The 23,022-nt window shown below is 33.0% G+C and overlaps 1 protein-coding gene across 1 annotated transcript in view; it reads left to right on the plus strand.

Annotated features, from left to right (window-relative positions):
- Positions 1–2,764: 2,764 nt before the first annotated feature.
- LOC145683701 (uncharacterized) overlaps positions 2,765–23,022 on the plus strand; it is a gene marked incomplete at its 5' end in the record, with an annotated part of 69,961 nt that continues 49,703 nt past the window's right edge. Inside the window, 3 exon segments of the mRNA XM_081755115.1 lie at positions 2,765–2,812; positions 13,906–13,959; positions 22,790–22,855. Coding sequence (XP_081611241.1) covers positions 2,765–2,812; positions 13,906–13,959; positions 22,790–22,855 — 168 coding nt within the window.

Below are 23,022 nucleotides of genomic sequence, written 5' to 3' on the forward strand. Positions count from 1 at the left end.
AATCCTAGTGACGGGCTAAAATGGCCATAGATGCCGAAATCCCAGAAATGTAAATCCTAAACCCCTAAATACCCTTAACACGTTAGCTGCCAGGGGTGATTTTTTTTGTTTACCACTAGAGTGCCAAACGTAGTACTTACATTATATTTGTTTTGTTCATATTTTTTAAACATAATGGTAATGCTGAAACATAACCTAAGGCGATGTATTGAATCCGCGCGCGTGAAACTTGAGGGTCCCGATCGGACCTACTGTGTATTTTTTGTTTATGAGCTAGGGAATAAATTACAGTTGAACTGGCAACTCTGTTTGATAGTCATTTGTTCATTATTATATAAAGGAACTAGCTTTGTATAAGAAGTTGATGAGTTCCTGCTGCTTTTAGTGCTAATAAGTAGTTTCTTTGTGCAATGAAAAAGGAAGGAAATATACGCAGAACTTAATGTCATTTGAAGTAACAATATAGTGATCTATACCTTTCTGAAAATTCAACAAATTGACGGGGGACTTCACAATACTGGCATCCTGTTAAAATAAATTAGAGTAAGTCATTCAAAAAGCAACACGATCGGCCCTACAGAAACAGCAAATGCTGGTTAATTGATATTCAGCGCCTCTAGCGGTGTTAATCAGCAACATCTAACAAAAAAATTACAGCATAAATATCTCCTATATTGTATGTGATAGAAACACTACAGATCATTAACACTAGAGGCAGCACTTTAAAATACAAGTACTGTAAGGACAACTCGACAAATTAAAAACCGTGGGTCCGATCGGACCTACGACGACATTTTCTTAGACCACTCCAGTAGGCCCGATCGGATCCACATGGCAGCTACCGTGTTAAGGGAAGAATATAGTGTACGTAATAATGATTAAAAATTTATACATTTTATTAGTAGCTTTTTCGAAATAGTACGCGTTTTCTCAATATTTTAGAAACACTGTGTCCTTAAGTATCATAAGGCTATAAAACAGTAAAAAACTACCGGTGTTTTGTAAGACTTCCAAATAGCAGAGAACTATGGTGTCTCGAAAGATTTTCAATAGTATAGTACTGTGAGGTGTTTATATATACTATAAAGTAGCCTAAGTACATTTACATACATTTCTTTTGTTAGCATGTCCCTTTGTAAAATGGCAAAGTTATGCTGTATCTGGGAAATTGTTCAATAAATAAAATAAATAAATAAATAAATTATAATGATAATAGTAAAGAATTCAGAAAATGAATTCAAATTTACAGTTTTAAGACCAATGTTTATCCTATTTGGACAAAAGAGAACAAATTAGTTGAATATGAATATGCTAAGAATGGAGAGAGTCCCTAGTCCAAACTATTAAGCTCAAAACGTGATACGTAGACAGTATATAGGATTTGTGACATAGAAATAATAAAATATTTTTGGATATTATAAGTAAAAAAGGGAGAGGGAATATGATATCCATATCTTGGAATATCTCAACGTTAATACATGAAATGTATGTAAATTTATTATTCTAGAATACTTTTTATTATTATTACAATTTATTATTACTATTTTATAACTATTTATTATTCTAGAATTTATTATTATTATTACTCTAGAAGAGAAAATAAAAACTGGAAAGAAAGAAAAAAGCTGAATTCCAATTGTTAGAATAAGATTTCATATCCTGAAATTCCATAAGGGTAGACACCGGAAATTTGGTATTTGAACTTAAAAAAATAAACACCTGTTTAAGCTTCTTTCTAACGTTCTTTCTGGAAAAAACGAAAAAGAAAAAGGTGGGATGAAAAAGAATTGTTAGTTGAAGCTACTATAGAAAGCTGTCCATATCGCAGAATCTCTTACATTTAAAGGGGTGAAATTCGCTATTTACACTTTTAATTAAGGATTGTTAAATACACGTTTTGGCGTTTTTAGATGATTGACCTATAATCAAGAAAAAGATGTGGGGTGTACAATAAAATTCCGGGCTTAAGTTTAGAGATTCTTCCCAATTTTTTATAAAAATTAAGAAAATTTACAGGAAAAATCCGGTAAGAAATGATTTGGAGTTCTTATATGATGTTTAGGTGTGTAAGTTTGGCAGTAAAGTTATGTTTAATACGAGAAAAGATATGTAGAAGTGGGTACTATTTGCAAGAGAGGGAAAGGCTTCGATGACTCAGCAGCACGGTTGACGTATAGGATGGCGTTAAATGTGACATTTCTGCATTGATTTTTACAGAATTATATAAGAATAAGGAAGAGAATCTATTAAATTTTTATGAAAACCAGAGATTACTGAATTTAAGTGATAACTGAAGCTTCTATGAGAACCGGTTCCAGTAACTATTTTAGTCTAACTAAAGTCTTACGGGTAACTTAACCTAACCTACCCTAAGCTAAACTAACCTAAACTAACCTAACCTAGCCTAAACTAACAATTTTTAGTCTTTTAACTGCTTTTTTCTAGGTTTGTAACTGGAGAGACACCTCTAATTTAAGCTAAATTTCGATACAAATTATTCAAATTTCGGAGAAACTTATAGAGTTCACATAAATTATATATGAAAGGTGCAAAAAGCGAGAGCGCAAATATTGCCCTCAATTAACACGTGAGGACTTTTGATATTTCTCGTAAAATGTTCAACCAATTCCATTCACTTATTGCACATACATTATTGTTTGTACACAGCTATTATCTTTCTACAAGAATTTGTGGTTGATACTATCATTTTGATTGTTTCCAAGAACATCAATGTTAATAATAATATACTTTGGTTTCATTACAGAACCTCAGCCTCTACTTCCGCCTTATCCTAACATAATACCAAATAGCGGTACGTATCTTTTTGCAATCTAAAGTTTCAGGTAATTACTTCACTATTATATTTACTATTTAATAATCTACTATTGAACGAAATTAGTTGCGTATTATTTATCAATTAAAGTTTGTTTCTCCGCTTCAAGTTTGCAGTCTACCTTTAATACAAAGTAAGAAGTTATCTAAAAAAGGAACTTCGAATCTACTATTTATACTTGCCAATAATAATGTAATTAACTATGGAAACGAAAACTAGCCATTCGTTTATTTTGAAATATTTTGAACAACAAAAATTACAATTAAGGGAATTATTATTATTATTATTATTATTATTATTATTATTATTATTATTATTATTATTATTATTATTATTATTATTATTATTATTATTATTATTATTATTATTACTTATCAGTTATAAATGCAAGAAAACGTTCTCTTCTTTCTGCAGTTTATATTAAATAACCATAACATGCGAAGAAAATAAAGACATGTGATACGAAAATAAACTGAAAAAAATAGTAATATTTGTGCTTGATTAAAACATATTCACGGAAAAGAAAGATACTTTCAATCTAGCTTTCAAACCTCAAAGCACTCGTCGACGCAATGTAAGGAGATATAAATGTTTCGCTTTTCTGTTCCTCACTCTGTAATTAGTCAACAAGGTTTGTTTATTATATTTTCATTTGAATTGATTTAAGTTTACCCCCCTCCTTTCAACAGCAAGGCTATATGAGACGTTTATTATATTTATGTTTGACGTTTACTGTTATAGGTTGATTGATAAATATACTGGAAACAGCAAATACAATGCCATTGTTGGCAAAGTTTAAACATACGAATTTTTTTTGCGTTCCATTCTCGACGCAAGAAGGATTTATTCTCTCGTCTATACTTCTTCGAAATGCTATAAGGGGGGCGCGGTGGGTCAGTGGTAGTGCGTTCACCTCCGGTGCTTGAGATCCCTGGTTCGATTCCAGCTCGCGTCGTGTGGACTTTGTGGTGGACAAACACCGTGCTCGTGGGTTTCCTCGGGGTTCTGCCGTTTCCTCCCACTTTCTTCATTCCACGATTCCATTCATTTCTCATAATCACTGTCTCCTTTAGCCTAACCGGCATAAACGTGGGACGTAAAACTGAAAGATTTCATTTCATTTTTCGAAATGCTATATGCTATATAAAGATATATTTCTACCTTAGTTTTAGACATGTTAAATTCGCGAAAACGTGGGACGTAACCTGTCACTAAATATAATGAATATATGAATGAATTATCAAGAAAAGGTATAACTTCAGGAAATACCACTAATGTAAAACTTTCTTGCCACAATTTTAAGTTCTTGGTAAGAGGAACGAAACGAAACGAAATAACCTGCCCCATGTTCTGTCTGTTACACTATCCTGTCCTCGTAATAAGCCGTATAGTGGATATATATCAAGAGAAACTAGACCAAAATTTAAACAACTGTATTACAAAAGTATCTACATCCCTGTCAGAAAAAGGCAAACCAAAGTAGATACAATTGCATTATAAAAGTGCCTAATCTTTTGCACATCTACAGTAAAGAACAAAATAACCATTTGTTTAATCATAATCAGAATAATTACCTATTGACAATGAATGACATAGATTTAGTGCATTAAAAATCAGTGTTCTTAAATTTTCTTGAAAAATCATTCAATACAATTTACAATTAAGGATGTCATTTACAGGAACACTTTATCTTCCTCTATTGCGTGCTGCAATATTATTTGGCTCTAGTGTTACCAGATTCAGAATTTTTATTTCTTTATTTATTTATTTATTTATTTATTTATTTATGACTTCTTTTACGTGGCGAAGTTAAGGCTCTGCAGCCTTCTCCGAGCACTTAACCACGTGCATACATTTTTTTTTAAAAAAAAAGCACCAATATATAGAAAATATTAACAATTACAAAATAAAATTATTGAACCACATAAAAAGAAGAATATACTACTTAAGTAAAAAAATAGTTAAACACTTCAAAAACAAAAATTGAATATAATATACAATATAGGAAACAAAAATAACACGGAGAAACTTAAAATGCATAAATCATATAGCGGTACCAGAACTATGAATATATAAGCTGTACAAATTAACATAGGTTACCTATTGGTTGTGTGTTCATATGTGGGTTATTAATAATCTCGTAAAACGAAGATGACTCATGAGCTACCAGTATCCTTATCTTTACTTAAGAGAAGGGAATTTACAGATTTTTTAAATTTGGCAACTGTGGAAACGTTGTGTATTAATTGAGGTAAACTGTTCCAGAGGCGTGTAGTACTTACTGTGAAGGATTTTGAGCATGAATCAGAATTCTGACTGGGTATGGAGAGTAAGAAATTATCTTGTGATCTTGTGCTTCTAGTATGAAAGTCTGATAAATATAAAAATCTACGGGCAAGATACGATGGTTCTGACGTAGTAAGTATTTTGTACAATCGGGTAAGATTATGTAAATTTCTTCTCCCAACTAACGTCAGCCATGACAGTTTTTTATAAAAGGATGTGAGATGTTCCCTGTAAGTTATATTGAAAATAAATCTAACGCATGCATTTTGCACTCTTTGCAAGCGCTTTGATTGATTTTCTGTTAGATCAGAATAGACTGAGTCGCAATAGTCAAGATGTGGAAACACCAGTACCTTGACAAGTTTGATCTTCAGAGATATTGGTAAGAAATTTCTTAGTCGATTTAACGTATGCAGGGCACCAAATGCTCTCTTACAAACTCCATTTATTTGATCTGACCAGGAGAAATTTTGATTTAGTATGACTCCTAAATTTTGACAGTTGTGGAGAATGGAATAACAGTATTGGACAATTTTATATTCGGGAGCTGATAGATATCAATAGAAGAGAGAATTCTTGGAGAGCCAATTAAGATGCACTGCGATTTTGTTGCATTTAATTTTAACCCATGAACCGTAGATCAGTCGCTGATATTGTTTAACACAGTATTTATTTTTTCAATCGCATTATTAATATCTTGTGGGGGAAAAGAAGCATATAACTGAAAATCATCAGCGTAAATATGGTATTTACAATAGGTGAGAATTTTAGGGAGATCATTAATGTAAAGGGCAAAGAGAAGGGGACCTAGTACGCTACCCTGCGGCACTTCACTGTTGATACAATGCCATGTCGATATGTGATCCTGATTGATCACTACTCTTTGTTTACGTTCGTGAAGGTAAGAATGAAACCATTTAACCACTGGTTCAGAAAAATTAAACAATAATGATAATTTCTGAAGTAATATATCAAAATCAATCGTTTGAAATGCTTTACTATAGTCAAGTAGAGTCAGAAGCGTTAGTTTTCTATTATCAATAGCCCATCTTATATCCTCAGTTACGTTTACTAGTGCAGTGCATGTGCTGTGATTACTTCGAAAACCAGATTGAAATGTATCCAATAAATTATTTGTTGTTAAGTATTCCCGAATTTGATCATTTACAATATATTCAAAAACTTTTGACAGCACGGGAAGGACACTGATAGGACGATAGTCTGCGATATTGTCAGCGTTGTTCTTTTTTGGAAGTGGGCGGACCTTAGCGAGTTTCCATACTGTGGGAAAAGTACCTGTGGCAAGAGAGTAATTCAATATGTCAGTGATAGGATTAAGTACATGCGGTAGGATTTTCCTGATCATGGTTATTGAAATATCATCTGTACCAGTGGCTTGAGATTTAATTCTTTGGATCGCTTTAAATACATGTGCAGGCTGTACGTGAGAAAACGAGAACAGAGAGTTAATTTCAGAAGCTACAATATTATTCATTGTTTGCAGTTTCATGGAGGCTGGTATCATACGGCTTTGACAGAAAAAAGTGTTCAATTCATCTGGCGTATAGTTAACTGCGTTCTTGGCTATGTTTCTCCCAACACCTAATACTTTTAGCCGTTTCCAAAGAACTGCTCCATTATTTTCAAATTCAAGTATTTCATAGGCAAAGCTCCGTTTTGCCTTCCTTACTTCTTGAGTGCAACGGTTTCTTAATATTCTATAGTTTTCAAATTTTGTATTGGGACTTATTGTGCTATCACTGGAAGGATCACTATTTTTCACATGTCTCCTGTATGCTCTATAAGCTTTATCTCTCCGCGCCATTAACGAACGTAATTCATCGGTTAACCATGGTGATGGAGGTCGCGAAACGCGTTTCTTAACTACAGGGGCGTGTCTATCATACAAATTTATTATTAAAGAATTTAGAGTATTTACCTGCTCGTCAACTGTAGGGAGGCAGTTTATTGAGTGCCACGGCAAGCAGGCAGCGTCGATGTTCAGGTCTACTTCATTCATGTATCTAAAGTGTCTGTATGATGTGAATTTAGTTTTATATTGCGGAACTCGAAGTTTGTAGGATATATATAACATATCATGGTACGAGATGCCGGGTGTGTGTATTTGACCGTGGCTAATTACGTGTTCTTCCTTGGATACCAGTATCACATCTATCCATGATTCTGAGGTCCTTATGTGATGGGTTGGACCAAGAGGACAGATAGCAAGGTTAAGGCCCGAGATCGTATCCCGATATTGCAAGACTTCGTCTTTCGTTGTTAAAAGATCCCAATTTGTATCACCCATTATTATGGAATGCTGGTAATTGGGTAAGTGTTTTGCAATATCGTCAACAAAGTTTATGAAAGATGTACGGGGGGGACGATACACAACACTCAAAAGCAATGTCTGGTGACCTACAGTGACTTCGAGTATAATATATTCTGAACTACTGTTATATACACCAGCTGACTGAGACAGAAGTTTGACCTGGAAGTTGTCTCGTAAGTATATTGCCACACCCCCGCCGCGTTTACCCTTTCTATTGTTTGTAAAGAGATGGAAACCTGATAAATGAACGAGGTTGTTTGAGAGGGAATCCTGTAGCCAAGACTCAGAAATAAGTACTGCATGCACATGTTTAAAAGAGGATACAATGCTTTCAATTTAACGAAATTTGAAAGAAGGCTTTGCGCGTTGAAATGAATAGCGTTGAAGTTCCCTTCGGCAAATTCTGGTTTCTGGTCATGAGAGGTAGTTTCCAAAGGAGAGGGAGGAAGGTCATTGTCACTTTCTATGAGGGTGGAAGTGTCAAGCCCACTGAAACAGTTAGAAATCAAGGTTGCCATACTTAAATCTGCGAATGTGTCATTCATTGTCCTATCTTGAGAAGATAATCAGATGCAATGTATTGTAATATACTTGAAATGTTAACAAGAATCCCTTCTCTACTGTACATACGTACAAGATAATCGGTAGTTCTACTTACCAGAATATTCATCAAAGAGAAAAACAAGACGAAAACACCGACATAACACCAAAATAATAACATGAACACACACAGAGAGAACAAAGCGTCTCCTGCCGACACTGTATACATAAACAACACAACTACACACACACACAAGATATCAGACACATCAGGAGAATTTTGTAGGCACTGCACAAGAAAAATATATGTAACTTAGACATCCCTAGCTTTGCAATATGAAGTGGAGCACAAATACGAATTGAAATAGTTATTGACAGATACATTAAATACACTGAACTATAAAAATAAGTCACGAAACTAGCAGCAAATAAAAAAAAATATGTTGAATAGAAACATATTTCAAGAAAGTGTTCATAATTATTCACAGAAACGTGCTACCAGGAGTGCACCTATATGTTATCCATCTGAGCAAAGCTATTAATATAATGCTTAATATTTCCATGTTTCACTACAATTTGTCCATCGTAAGTCCAAGTGTTCTTAAAGCCGAACCGAGCTGATGCTGCTTTGTAGAGCTGCAAGCGCTGAGAACACAGGTCTTCACGAATTGTTATTTTCGTTCCTTTCAGTTTGTTCTTATTTGCAAACACCTTGGCCCTGGTTTGATAATTGGTGAATTTAACTATGATAGGTCTAAGTTTGCCTGAGGCATGGGGACCAACACGATGGCTGCGACACACTTCACTTGGTGTAACTTCCACACCCATTTTTTCCTTAAACAATGAGATCACTGATTCTGTAGTATCTTCACCTGCCTTGTGTGGGACACCAAAAATGCGTACACTATTTCTTCGTGAATATTGTTCTAGATGAACTACTCTCTCGTGAAGATTGGAAATTTCTCCAGAAAGATCGTTGATAGTATCTTCCTTTTTCTTCAGCTTTTCTTCAAAGTCATGCACCACTTCTGTATTGAATTTCAAAAGGTCTTCAATACGTTGCACTACAGAACTTGTCACAGTTTCAATGATATTGTCCACCATGATTTTCATTACTTCGGGGGATTGTATCACTGATTTTACTTATTACACTTCATTATCTATTATAATTTCTTTACTCGCTTATTTAGCACGCTTTACTGATTTACTTTATTTACTTAATTATAAGTGTTTAGATACAGATCTATGTCCATTTTAAACTGAAACGATGTAACAAAGTATATAATAAACAACAACAACAAAATATATAAGAAAGTATAAGAAAATATAAGAAAGATAAAATAAGTATCACATTCACAGAGACTTTAGTTTGTTTGTAGAACGAGAATTTTAGGGATGATCCAAAAAATGTATCAAAAGATTGCGATATTGGTCAATAATTAGTTTTTTCTATTAGGAACTACAAAATTTTTTTGTATGGCCCTGAAATTAAGTTTTCGTATTTTCTACGAAATAAGCTCATCATACTGAGTTAAGTGATGGTTTGGGTTTGGCTATACTGTATGTAGTTCTCCAGATATAATGCACAGAAGAAAATTTTTGATTAAAATATATTTGATCTTTTGATCCAAAAATGATTTTCAGAGCCAAAAATATCAACATATGACCATGAACTATTATACAATGATGCCAGCCTGAAGTATAAGGAACGTTATATAATTGATAGTATGGGTGTCACACATGTTATTAAACTATGACTGCGAGTACACGAAAATTAAGAACAGAAACCAATAATTCTGAATCAATGTTTCCATTGATAATTTTATGGAGAAGCACCAAGTCTGCACCATGCGTGGGGTATGTGAAGTCTGTATATTAAATTTGTTTAGGAGCTGTGTTTTATTAAGAATACGCACTGAAGTAACTCTTGGTTTTACAATGGCAAGCAAAAAGTTGTACATTCCTGAAATAAGTCCAAAATGGTAGTCCATGCCCAGTACAATTGACGCCTGTCTAAATTCTTATTATATTAAGTATGAGTGATTTTCTCTGTAACCATATGTACAACTACTCTTAGACTTATTGATTTTTTTTTTTTTTTTTTTTTTTTTTTTTGTAAACAACGAAAACAATATTTTGAATCTACACTGGATTGATCTTCAGAATTTCAAGTGAATAGAGCAGGAAATGAAAATAAAATCAATTTTAGTACTAAACCGAAAACATCTGTGTGGATTCACTCACCGCGGAAGTTCCTTTATATATATATATATATATATATATATATATATATATTACTTTATCAACCTGTTTCTATTACCTTCTTCATTTAACGTAATTGTTACCTTAATTAATCACTTATTGACAATAGTGATTTTTTACCAGTAGAGATAGGCAAAGTTAAGAGTTTATGTTACTATATTTTGCTCTTTTGTCAATAATCTAAATTAAACAAACTTCTCGCTTGCTGCAAAATTCTGAAATATCCTAAACAATATAAATGCATATTTAGAAGTTTGAATATTACTTAATTTATAATTTATTCTGAGAATTATTATTTTGCAGAAGCATCATCAGAATATCAAAATAATTACAATATTCACACATTTCCTCAAGTAAATCCTTCAAGTGATAAAACAGCAATCTCATAAATGTATCAATAGCTTACTTTAATATACATCTTAATTTAGAGGAGACTATACTCTTGAAAGACGAAAAATGTATTATAGAAGTTACTGGAAAGAAAATATGTATAATGTTTATATTATTATTATTATTATTATTATTATTATTATTATTATTATTATTATTATTATTATTATTATTATTATTATTATTATTATTAAGTATTCTGCCTTTTGGCAAGTCTGGGACTAATGAAGGATATTTTTCTTTTGTTCTTCTTAATTTTCAGTTTGGACCTGGAAATGTTTCTTTCATGTTTCTCGATTTTCATCTTCTTCTTTTAACTCCCAATATTTTCTTCTATTGTTCAAATGATCGATGATTTGTGTTCTTCTTCTTGCTATCCCTCGCTTTTCTTCCATCTTCCTTCTATGGCGGTATGAAGAAAATAATTTCTTCGAAAGTTGTGTCGAATCTAATTGGCCTTTCTACAACGGATGCTGGCTTCTTTCTCTCTCCTATCCGTTTTAAAACATCTTCGTTCGTTACCCTTTCTACCCATTTTATCTTCTCCATCTTCCTCCAACACCACATTTCAAACCTCTCTAAATATTTTTTTTTCTTTAACTTCTATAATATCGAAGTCTCTGAACCATACAATCCAATACTCTCTATATACCACTTGATCACATGTTTGTATACAGCTTTTTATTACTCGTATTTCCGATGGAATGCCGGAAATGATCAACATTTAAGAACATGGTTCAAAATTAGGAGCGTCATTTAGGGGGAGGCAAGAGGAAGAAATTGCCCCCCGAAGAGTTTGAGGTTTACGTATACTTAAATTGATTGCCTACTAATATATTAGTACAAAACGTGAAAGTCTTACGTCAGTGGTGCTCTTGCCCCCCTCAAGCCAAGTCTGGAATGACGCCCCTATTCGAAATTGCTGTTTTTAAGTACCACACTTACGCTCTTTTGGTTAAAGAAGACGGTTGATTATTAGAAACAAATTATTACGAAATAATTAGTAGAAAAATAAGGAATAGAGTTCCCCAAGATAATAAACGAACACGCCTTTGAACACCACAAACTGTCGTGGCACGGGATCGAAACAGACTTCTCCCCCATTACTATTCCATGAAGTATGCCATAAACGCTCATTTTTATTAATTATCCGTCTCATTTAGCCAGAAAGGAGTAACGACAGACGTAATTCTAGAAGATTATTTTTATTTTTATTATTATTGTTATTATTATTATTATTATTATTATTATTATTATTATTATTATTATTAGTATTAGTATTATTATTATTATTATTATTATTATTATTATTATTATTATTATTATTATTATTATCTTTAGTTATAACATTTTATTCAAAGAACCAATATTTTATGTGGAAATGTGACAATAGGTAACCAGGATCTTTTACATAGAAAATACGAAATTTTAAGCAAAGTTGACTCATTATTTTAACGATAGTTAAATGAAACTTTAATTTTCATAGTTCTGTTAATAGTATTTTATATTGACTGTATCTATTTTAATCTTATTTTATAATCAGCTTTAATCTTGTAATGTGAATATATTAAACTTCTGACAAGGGTCTTAACCTACTAATATTCATTCTATGTCACAAATTTTCTGGTCTGTTTTAAATGATTGTATAATGAACATAGTGCTGTATTTTTGCCAATGAGCTGTTCACGGCACTGAAAATAAAGTTATTATTACTATTATTATTATTACTACTATTACTATTATTATTACTATTATTATTACTATTATTACTATTACTATTATTTTTATCTCTACATATCAAATAAGAAATCCTGACTTTCTAAGTGCTTGACGCCTGGATCTAACTTGTTAAACTGAAAACTTCAAACTTTACACTACATGGAGTTTATGACCTTATGTAAGACTTGAGAAATATTTTTGGAAATTCAACATGAAGAGATTAATCAGTTTTGTAACTATTATAATGCAATGTCCATATCTGAGAATCGCTTAAGGTTAGGGATATTAAAGTTGGAATTTCGACTTTTCATTTAAAATAAATAAATAAATACTATTGAAGTGATTTTTTGGTGTTTATTGTTGAATGGATAAAAAGAGATAGAAAGTAAAACGAGTGGGGGTTGCAATTATTACAATGAACTGTCTATATCTCGAAATCTCTTACAGTTAGAGAGCTGACATTTGGTATTTGGACTTTTCATCTAAAATAGATGAGTAAAAAGTGTCTCGGCGTTTTTTATACGTATATATATATATATTTTAACCTACAGTGGAGGGAAAAGGATCTTGAATGGTACACTAAGATATTCATACGACTCGTCCCAACTTCGTGAGAGACTTCGAATTTCGAGAAATTCTTTATCAAGGTGCAAAATAAAGAACGCAAAATATTGTCTCAGTAACGAATGTTACAATTTCCTATTTTCCTTGTATAGTACAATCAATTCCATATTATTATTATTATTACGTATTCTGCTTTTGGGCAGGTCCTGCTTTTTTTATTTCTTTTAATTCCTTTTTAGTTTTGAGTCTGGAAATGCTTCTTTCACGTTTGTTCATCTTCATCTTCGTCTTTTAAGTATATTTTTCAAATCAGTAGCTTGTGTTCTCCTTCCTGTTCCTCGCTTTCCTTCCGTTTTTCCTTCCATAGGGATATGAAAAAAAAAAAAAAAACATTTCTTCGCAAGATATTTCAATCCAATTAACCTTCCTATAAAGAATGCTGGTTTAAAGAGTTCTCTTATCTCCTATCCATTTTAAAACATCTTGATTTGTTACTCTTTCTATTCATTTTACTTTCTCTGTCTTCTTCCAGCACCACATTTCGAACTTGTCTAAATATTTCTTCTTTAAGTTCCGTAATGTCCAAGTCTCTGAACCATACAGTCCAATACTTCATATATAGTACCTGACCAACTTCTTTCTTAATCCAATATTAAGCCTGCTAATTAAGAGTGTCTTTTTCTTATTGAATGCTTCTTTGGCTATGTCGATTCTTGACCTGATCTCTTTGGTACATTGAGCGTCCCTTGTCAAAATAATTACTTCCTAAATACTTAGAATGATCGACCTATTCAAGTTCTCTTTGTTGTACTCTGACCCGTAAGGGCGTTTGCACGGGGTTATTCCCATGTCTTGATTTTCTGACTTCGATTTTAATTCATTGTAGTTTTCCAGTGTCGGCTATTTTGTCAATCATCTCATGTAGTCTTTCCTCTGTTCTAGCTAATATCAATAAAAATACACTTCTCTTTCATTACAGAAAATCAGCCTATACTACCACCTTATCCTAACGAAATACCGAATACAAATACAGGTAAGGATCGTAATCTTACTTGCAATTTAAAAAGAAAATCCTGAAATTTGCTTTGAATTATTATTTAAGTAAATATTAATATTTCGAGTTTACAGTTTACTTTTAATGCTGAAGACGGATAAGCTGTTTGCCAACAGATGAAGTTATAATGTACTATTTGTTCACCAGTAAGTAATAAATTAATCATACAAGCAGGAAGCATGCGAGGGACCACTTATTTATTTTAAAACCTTTTGGATGAAAAGGAAATGATAAAAGTTCAATTTTGAGTAACATTATTAGTGTAAATTGTATTTCTACGATGATTTTAATATTATCATTTATCTATCACTTTTAAATACAAGCGTCTTACTGTAATATATGTTGAATAATCATAGAGTGTGAATGAAATAAAGGTATTCTGCTGTATCTATAAAAATAAATTTTGAACAGAAAGAAAAAAATGTTTGATTAGAACAAAAAAGCATTGTTAATCTAGCTTTCAGACCTCCGAGCACTCGTCGTCGAAAAGTAAGAATGTATAAGTGGTTTGCTTTTCTCTCTTTCTCGCTGTTTAGTCCGTCATCAAGCTGATTACCATATCATGATTTTTATTTGTTGTAATTTGTAGATAGATGTCAATAGTGAAAACAACCATTGCAATGCTATTATACGTACCATGATATAGTACCACATGAGTTAGTATTCCAATAACTTTTTCTTACCACTTACTAACGATTTATCAACGTACACACCCATCCAAGTAGGTACATATTAGACACGTACTATTTAACTTCCATACCAATCGCTTATGTATCTAGTATTTGAGAAATGTACATTTCATGTTCCCAGCATGTGTCGCTAAGTAAGGAATGTCTGACCCTTGAAAAGGAAAGGTATTTTACTGGAATGTGAGGAATGTGAATAGTACATACCTCACCTACCACGGCCCGGTTGCGCGTACGTTGCTTCACATTGCGTCACTCATTTGTCTACGCCCACACAGACGCAGTTAGTCAAGGAGAAAGGAGTAAAATAAATTAGGAACTTCGTCTACAAAATTCCTATTTCTTAGAGGCAAGTTACGTATGAAAAACCAACGACTACTGTTTTATATATTTGGTAACGTATGTACGTAACGTGTTTTCATTTCATACGTTCTCCATACCACTTATACGTTGAAATTTTTGCATATTACCGTATACGATGTTCATTAGGAAAAAAAATATCAAATTATGTATGATTGTTTCACACTATAATATAATTATTCTGCGTTTCGGTTTCGCTATAGCCTTTATAACAGCTGGTAAAGTCGTTATTATTATCATTAAAAATGCCTAGTAGAGTCCTGGCACATGCCAGCAGTGATGCCAACCTGAAACGTTATAAAATCCCATCTTGAAAGGCAAAAATTCCCATTTTACTCTTGAATTTCCATCGCGATACTAATAAAAAAAATTTTGTAAACTTTGAAAACGTGAACAGTTAAATTAGTGTATATCAGTCACTTTCTTCAATATATGAGTGATCTAAAAATTTTTATCGTATACGTTTATCAAACACCTTATGAATACGTATTTTCCTTAATTGAAAGAGACAATTAAAAACACTCATGAAAATAAATACGTTTTGTTTTGAGTTTAGAATTTCCAAGCGATTTTGAGCATTGATCTTCCACGGAACGTAATAAAACTAGATACATTTCATTCTTCAGCCATTTCGTATGGAACGTTTTCTAAGTTGGACGTTTCTCGTTTTACCTTCTTCCCTTAATTCTGTTAATTTTTTTATTTTTCTTTTTCCTAAATACTAGAGTGCAATCAACGTTTCTTTAGCGATTGTGTTGAGATTTCCAAGTTACTCCAATTGCTTTAACATGCATTTTATAGTAACAAAATTTGACAATTAGAGCTACTATCATGTTTATTGTAAACTCATTTGAATACTCGTCCAAGGAATGGATATATAAAAATCCCACAAATCCTGTCAATTATTGCTAAAATTCCCTTTATCCCATTTCGAAAAATCATTATCAAAAAATCCCACAGTATAGGATTTTTCTCGCGAGCTGGCATCACTGCATGCCAGTCAAGTTGTCAAGAACATAACAGGTACGTTATATGCACATAGCAGGTACATTCCTCGATATATATCAGGCACGTACCTTAGGGCGGAAGTAACCTTGTTCCTTTCATGTGAATTTCACATGATTTCTCTATTTAAGTACCTATCATGTGTATTCCAATGTAACTCGACAAACATTCTTTATACATGCCCAGCATGTACCTGTCTTTGGCGAACACACCATATTATTAGTAATGTTTTTAATATCTCCTGTTTATAAGCTTACATACTTATATATTTGTTTCAGTTAGCGTTATATACAATATTTATTTCATATTTCGTAATGTTCCTTTTGTTTTCGATTATTTCTTTCCACATACATTCCCTTCTATTTTCTTTCTCTTTATTTTATTTTATTTATTTATTTACTCATTTCTGTATTTAATTTTTTTCTTAAGTACCATTTAATTTTATATGTGGAATAAAAGTTTTTTTTTTTTTTTTTTTTTTTGATTGCCTATATTCTTTGTATAGCTATTAATGTATGCTAAAACAATGTATACACGTGATTAAATGCTCGGAGAAAGCTACATAGCCATACCTTCGAGATATAAAAGTAGCCATCAACGAATAAATCATCAGTATACCTAATTTGTGTCCCATCCTCGATAGGACCCGAATCTATTTTGTCTAATTTTACCTTTTCGAAATGTTGTTAACACACATTCAGCCCGTGTCAAATGGATATCGGGACAAAAGTAGCTGAAATTTAGCGTTGACATTGTCACTTTTCTACGTCTTGACTTATAAAAATGTGGAACCTCACTCTCACAAAATCGTGCTCATTAAATAATCCTGTTCCCTATAGGATAGAGTATTATTTATTTACAGAGTTTCATACAGCATTGAACCAATTGACTAAAATTGAACAACATAAGACTAACAAATAAAATTAAATATAAACAATAAAAAATGAAATATAAATAGAAACAAAGAAGTTATAGAAAGAAAATAAATAAAAAAAGTAAAGAGAAAATAAATAGAACACCTCTAAATTTACAATGTTCTCTTTAGCTGAGTTCTAAAGTTTCGTTCACAAGTAAATATATTACATCCTATTAGAAATGTATTGTAATCATGCGCTAGTCTGTAAAACAAGCAGCGTTTTACAATTGATAATCTAGGTGTCTCGTAAGTTAACAAATTAAGAGATCCAGTTGGCCGGAGAGGAACTCGAAAGTTAATCTGTGATACTAAAAATTCAGAATAATTTTTACCATTGATAATCTTATATATCCAATCTTTACCACTTAAGTAGCTCAAGTGGTAGAGCGTTGGCTTCGCATTCGGGAGATCGCGGGTTCAAATCCCGCTGACGACCATCCTGACTGGGGTTTTCCAGGTTTTTACTCAGTTCTACCAGGCAAATGCCGGGATGGTACTTACTAAACAGGCTCTGGCCGACACCTTCCCAAATCCTTTCCATTGTTGTTGTTGTTGTTGTTTTATATCCAGTATAAAATGGCCTCTGAGCTGTATCTGGTGGTTGTTAAATAAATAAACAAATAAATAAATGGATAAAGTAGGCAGCTCGGCGTCGTTAGTCTGAGGTACATAAGTTCATTAAAGACATTATTTCTTGTCTCATGTGGTCACGTAGCTCGACAGTTCTAAATCTAACAATGACTAGAAACAAGTTTAACTCTTTGCGCTACGGTGTTTCTAAAACGTTATCTAAAAGGTGGTATAATATATGTACCACCGTGTTTCAAAGAGTTAAGACCGAGTCAATGCGTGATAGGTTGGAAGGTACTACCATATTCCATACAGGTGAAAAATATTCAACGATCGGGGAAATATAAACCTTATAAAACATTGTAAGGGCAGAGAGACTTTATATTTCGGGAAACCAATAAAGTAGACCAAGTAATTTCATAGCTCTAGATAAGATCAATGAGATGTGATCCGTAAAGGAGAGATTTTCATCAAAGACAACACCTAGATTTTTCTAAGATGATACACATCTAATAGGTATATTGTTGACATTGTAAGTCTGAAGAAGGACATTTTTTAAGAGATGAAAAGGATAGAATATTTGTTGAAGTTTAAGGAAAGTAGCCCTAACCATAAAGAATTGTATTAAGAACGTACTACAAATAGTATAATCAATATTGTTAGAAGTATGCGTGTGTCACTGGTAGAAACAACGATAGGCTCAATCTGCTAAAAAAAAATCTAGTGCTTTTTTTAAAAAACATTAAAGAGAAATGCATAAACAATATATTCGACTATAATAAAAATCATAAATCATTAGCAGAACGAATAAGATACTTTTTAATTAATTAAAAATTAAGGATTGATTATAGCCCGCTCCCCCCAGTGATTTTTAAGGAATCATAGTGATTCTAACGATTCATATTAGTTCATAATGAATCGGAATCGCATGGTTTAAAGATTTAAGATGTAAATCTTGTGGTAAGGAAGCTTTAGTATAAGTAGTAGCAGTAGCGGTAGTAGTAGTAGTGGTGCTGGCATTTAGTAGCAATAGTAGTAGTAGTACTAGTAGTAGGAACGGGTTAGAAGCCCCGCTGGGGTTGGTTGGGTTCTGTTCTCTATATAAGTAGTAGTAGTATTAGTACCGGTAGTAGTAGCAGTAGTAGTAGTAATAATAGTAGAAGTAGTAGTAGTAATAATAGTAGTAATAGTAGTAATAATAGTAGTAATAGTAGTAGTACTAACAGTAGTAGTAGTAGTAGTGACTCTTCCACTTCCGGTGACAAAGAACTGGGGGGAGCGGGCTATACACAAACAAAAATTAATATTTTACCGTTGTTTAAAAAACTCTACATGACGATTCACAATCAAATATGAAAATCATAAGGATACTTCACTTTCTTCTTTTTCTGTACTACCATATTAAGTGGATTCAATATTGCCAGATTCAAAATTGAATGCACACTTTTCCCCATTGTGCAAACAAGTACAGTATTGTAGTCCATGACTGGTACAATTGACATGTGTATAAATTCTGATTATATCAAGTAGTAGCGTTGATTACCCACTTCGCTGGGTTTAAATAAAAGCTTTAAATGCATAACTCCTTATCTCAGCTCCGAAAACCATGGATTCGAAACTAATATCGGTCATTTTCAATCATTTTTAAATACCTCCCGCTTCCCTTAACTATGTTTCACCGTCAAAGTGAAATAATAAAAATTATTCCAGGCCCAAACCTCATCTATGTTGAAAATTTGATCTAGTTCTTTTATATAACTTAATTGTTATTTTAGTTAATTCTTGACAATAGTTGTTTTCTACCAGTAGAGACAGACAAAATTCTGAGTTGTTCTCCTCTAAAGAACACTGTTTAGAAAAGAAAATGACTTCGTGAGTTTCAAAATTATGACTGATTAGTTATACTGATATAACTAATAACTAATAGTTGTACATCTTTCCTCTCTTGTAAAATTAGCTTGCGAGGTAACCAAAAATTACTAACTAGTTCTATGGCCTATGGAACCCGGAGGTTCAATGCGTTCACAAAAGCTCTCTACTGACTTCTATCCTTACCTAACTGCATCCAGTTTCTACTTTGTATTCCAATCTCTGCGAGATCCATCTTAATATTGTCCTCCCCTCTGCGCCTAGGTCTTCCTAATGGTTGTTTTGCAATTGGTCTTCTAGTCAAGACTTTGAAACCGTTCCTACTTTCTTCCATCCTGGCTACATGACCTGCCCTCCTGAGCCTCCTAAATTTGATAACCCTAATAATATTCCCAGCGGGAGCTCATGTGGTTCGGATTCCACGTTAATCAGTAGGTCCCGTCTCATATAGCCTTGCTGCTGAAAGGGACGTTGAACTCAAAATCAACCCTAATAATGTTCGGTAAACCGTATAAATTGTGAAGTTCCTTGTTATGAAGTTCCCACTATTCCCCATTCCCGTTCCTCTTGGGTCCGAATATTCGTCTCAGGATCTTGTTCTCAAACACTTTCAGTCTTCGTTCTTCCCTCAAAGCCAGAAATTAAGAAACTTATATATAAAGTAACTTTTCAAAACGAACAAGAATCTCGTAATTTTACGTTTAAACTTTATGAATATAGTAATATCTAATGACATGAAATAGTAAAGGAACATGAATACATTAATTAAAAATTGTAAGAGAACTTACGAACTTAACTCTTTTTTTTTTTATTTCAGATCAGGCCCGCAACCAGACACAGAAGTTTCGGGGAGGGGGGGGGCTGAATAAGATAGGGTAGCCAAGTCATTGAAAATTCTCTTACAAATATCTAAACTGTGATTTTTGTATTAATAATAGCATTTTGTATTGAGGTCTGGAGGGGTCATGAAAAGTTCTAGTTGCGGACTCGTTTCAGATGCTCAGAACATAATTATTAATGATCGGCCCTCTTCTAATGGCAATTTTATTTCCTTTATATGAAAACAATTTATAAACAACAAGAAAGATAAGATTTGTATCAAGTCTAATCGTTTCGAGAATTTTTAAAGTGTAATTAAAAGCAATTTATCACTTACTGAACAAACAACTTAATTTTACTAGATTCCAATACGGTGAATGTTTAGCAGAAGGGCTCCAGAAGTACATAAAAGCAAGAATTTATTTAATTTTACGTCTAATATTTTGAACCCTTTAGGATAAATGAATCAATGAAGAAAGGGTGACGAAAATAAAGTGAATATTGGAAATATCAATACATAACATCAATTACCTGATTGATGATATAAAGGTTTTGTAATCAAAACTTTAATCCTTTAGTTCAATCTATATAGTAAAAATGAAATGAAATCTTTGAGTTTTACGTCCCACGGTTATGCCGGTTAAGCAAAAGGAGAGAAATGAATGAAATGGTGGAATGAAGAAAATGGGAGAATCCCGAGAAAACCCACGAGCACGGTGTTTGTCCACCACTAAGTCCACACGGTGCAAGCTGGGATGGAACCAGGGACCCCAAGCACAGGAGGTGAACCCTCTACCACTGAGCCACCGCGTTCCCCTATATATAGTCAAGTTACCTAACATTAGGATGGAAACTTATCCGTCAAAAGTTCGATGCCATTAGGACAAACGTGTTATGCATTTTGTTAGAAGCATTAATAACAATCACAATCAACACTAATAAAGTGAATATTGCAAAGAGCAATACATAACATCAGTTACCTGATTGATGACATAAAGGTTTTGTAATCAAAACTTTAATCCTTTAGATCAATCTATATAATCAAAATGAAATGAAATCTTTGAGTTTTACGAAAATTAAGGATTTTTTTCGAAATAAACCATGCAGAGCCTTACTATTTTTTGTACTAAGAAAAGTCTTTGAAAAGCAAAACCAAAATGGTTTTCTAGAATGCAAATATGAGACCTATTGCGTAGCTGACTTAGTCGTGTATAGAAGTACCAGGGTAGTCAAAATGTTCCCAGAATGTTGTAGTTTTGGTATTTGTGATGGAATCACAGTGAACCTTGTAGAGGGCAGTTCATAGGTTGCCTAGTTATGAATTTGACAAATGGGAACACGTTATAACAGACAACGTACGAAAAGTGTAGCTAAACTGAGGAATGTGTGGTGTTCAGTTGAAGCAATTTCACAGATCGAGCAACGGGCGAACATCAAGTTCATGTGCAAATTGGGGAAAACTCTTGCTTCACAGACTTTCATAGCCTTATAAACAGTTCAGTCATCGGATGTTTGGATCTCCATAAAGCTAAAAATGGGTCTCAAAGTTAATCGTTTTGCTACCGTACAATTGATCAAAACTAATATGACGCCACAAGGACATTCTCGGTTTTTCTACCAATCACAGAAGCGATGGTGCGTGTGTGTTCCGAAGGTGCCTACTTTGAAGGCGACTACGAAAATGTGTTTTTATCTTGTGGTTATAGAGTTGAGTTGAGTTTAACGTCCCATTCAACAGCGAGGCTATATATGAGACCTGAACCTACTGATTAACGTGGAGTCCGAACCATATGAGCTCCCGACAGGAATTGAACCCAGGCCCCCCACTCCAAAGGCGTATACGCTAACCGCTTACCCACGCTTAAAGGTTTTGTGATAATAGAGAACTATAAAAAAATTCCGGGAACTTTTTGACTAGCCTGGTATATCAATATTTAAATAGCAATGCTTCGACATAATTAGTCGGTGCCTAGTAATTTTTTGGACGTGATATTGTGTGATGGGGAATGACCTTTAGTATACGAGTTGATGTTGCTTCTTGTACCGTGCACCGAATTCAAGTTCAAGTTGTGTTTTGGATCTCCCTTTTATAGTAGGCAGTGGCGTATTTAGAATTTTGTTCCGGAAGCTATGTACAACACATGAATAAGCACTTTTATTTTTCCTTCCAAGCTGACAAATTTTAATGCAGTTGTTCATATAACAAATTTATTTGGGGGGCTTAAGAATGATAGACACTCCCTAAATACGCCACTGGCAACATGCATCGTCTTTCATACCCTGAATGTTACATAAGGACGCAAATCATAAGAACTCAAATTTCAAATTCAGCCTTAGATGCTATTAGAAGAAAATGAAGTACAATAAAGGACCATACCATCATAATTGATGCTACGTTCAAAAAAACATGATTAGAAATTACGGGAGTTATATTCTAGTCAAACAGAATTTACAAAAAAAAAAAAAAAAAAAAAAACACATCTTTTCGTTTTCTTTACAATTTGTAAATATTCTAAACAATACAAATACAGTAATTCGAAAAGTAATTCAATCGTAATTGATTCTGGGAATTATTTATTTGTAGGAGCAACTTCAGAACAACAGAATACTTACGGTATCAACACCTCTCCTCAAATGAATCCTTCGTCAGGTAAAAAGACAAATATTCATAAATTATTCTATAACTTATTTTAGTCTAAAGATTTACAATGTTGAAAAATGTTAACAATTTATATATTTAATTATTTACATACTAACATCTTAATTTCAAAGAACAACAAAAAGGAAGAATACGTTATATACGATACTTGTAGCAAA

Source organism: Thermobia domestica, chromosome 4 (genome assembly GCF_964235325.1).
Source record: "Thermobia domestica chromosome 4, izTheDome1.hap1.1, whole genome shotgun sequence".
NCBI classification, from domain to species: domain Eukaryota; kingdom Metazoa; phylum Arthropoda; class Insecta; order Zygentoma; family Lepismatidae; genus Thermobia; species Thermobia domestica.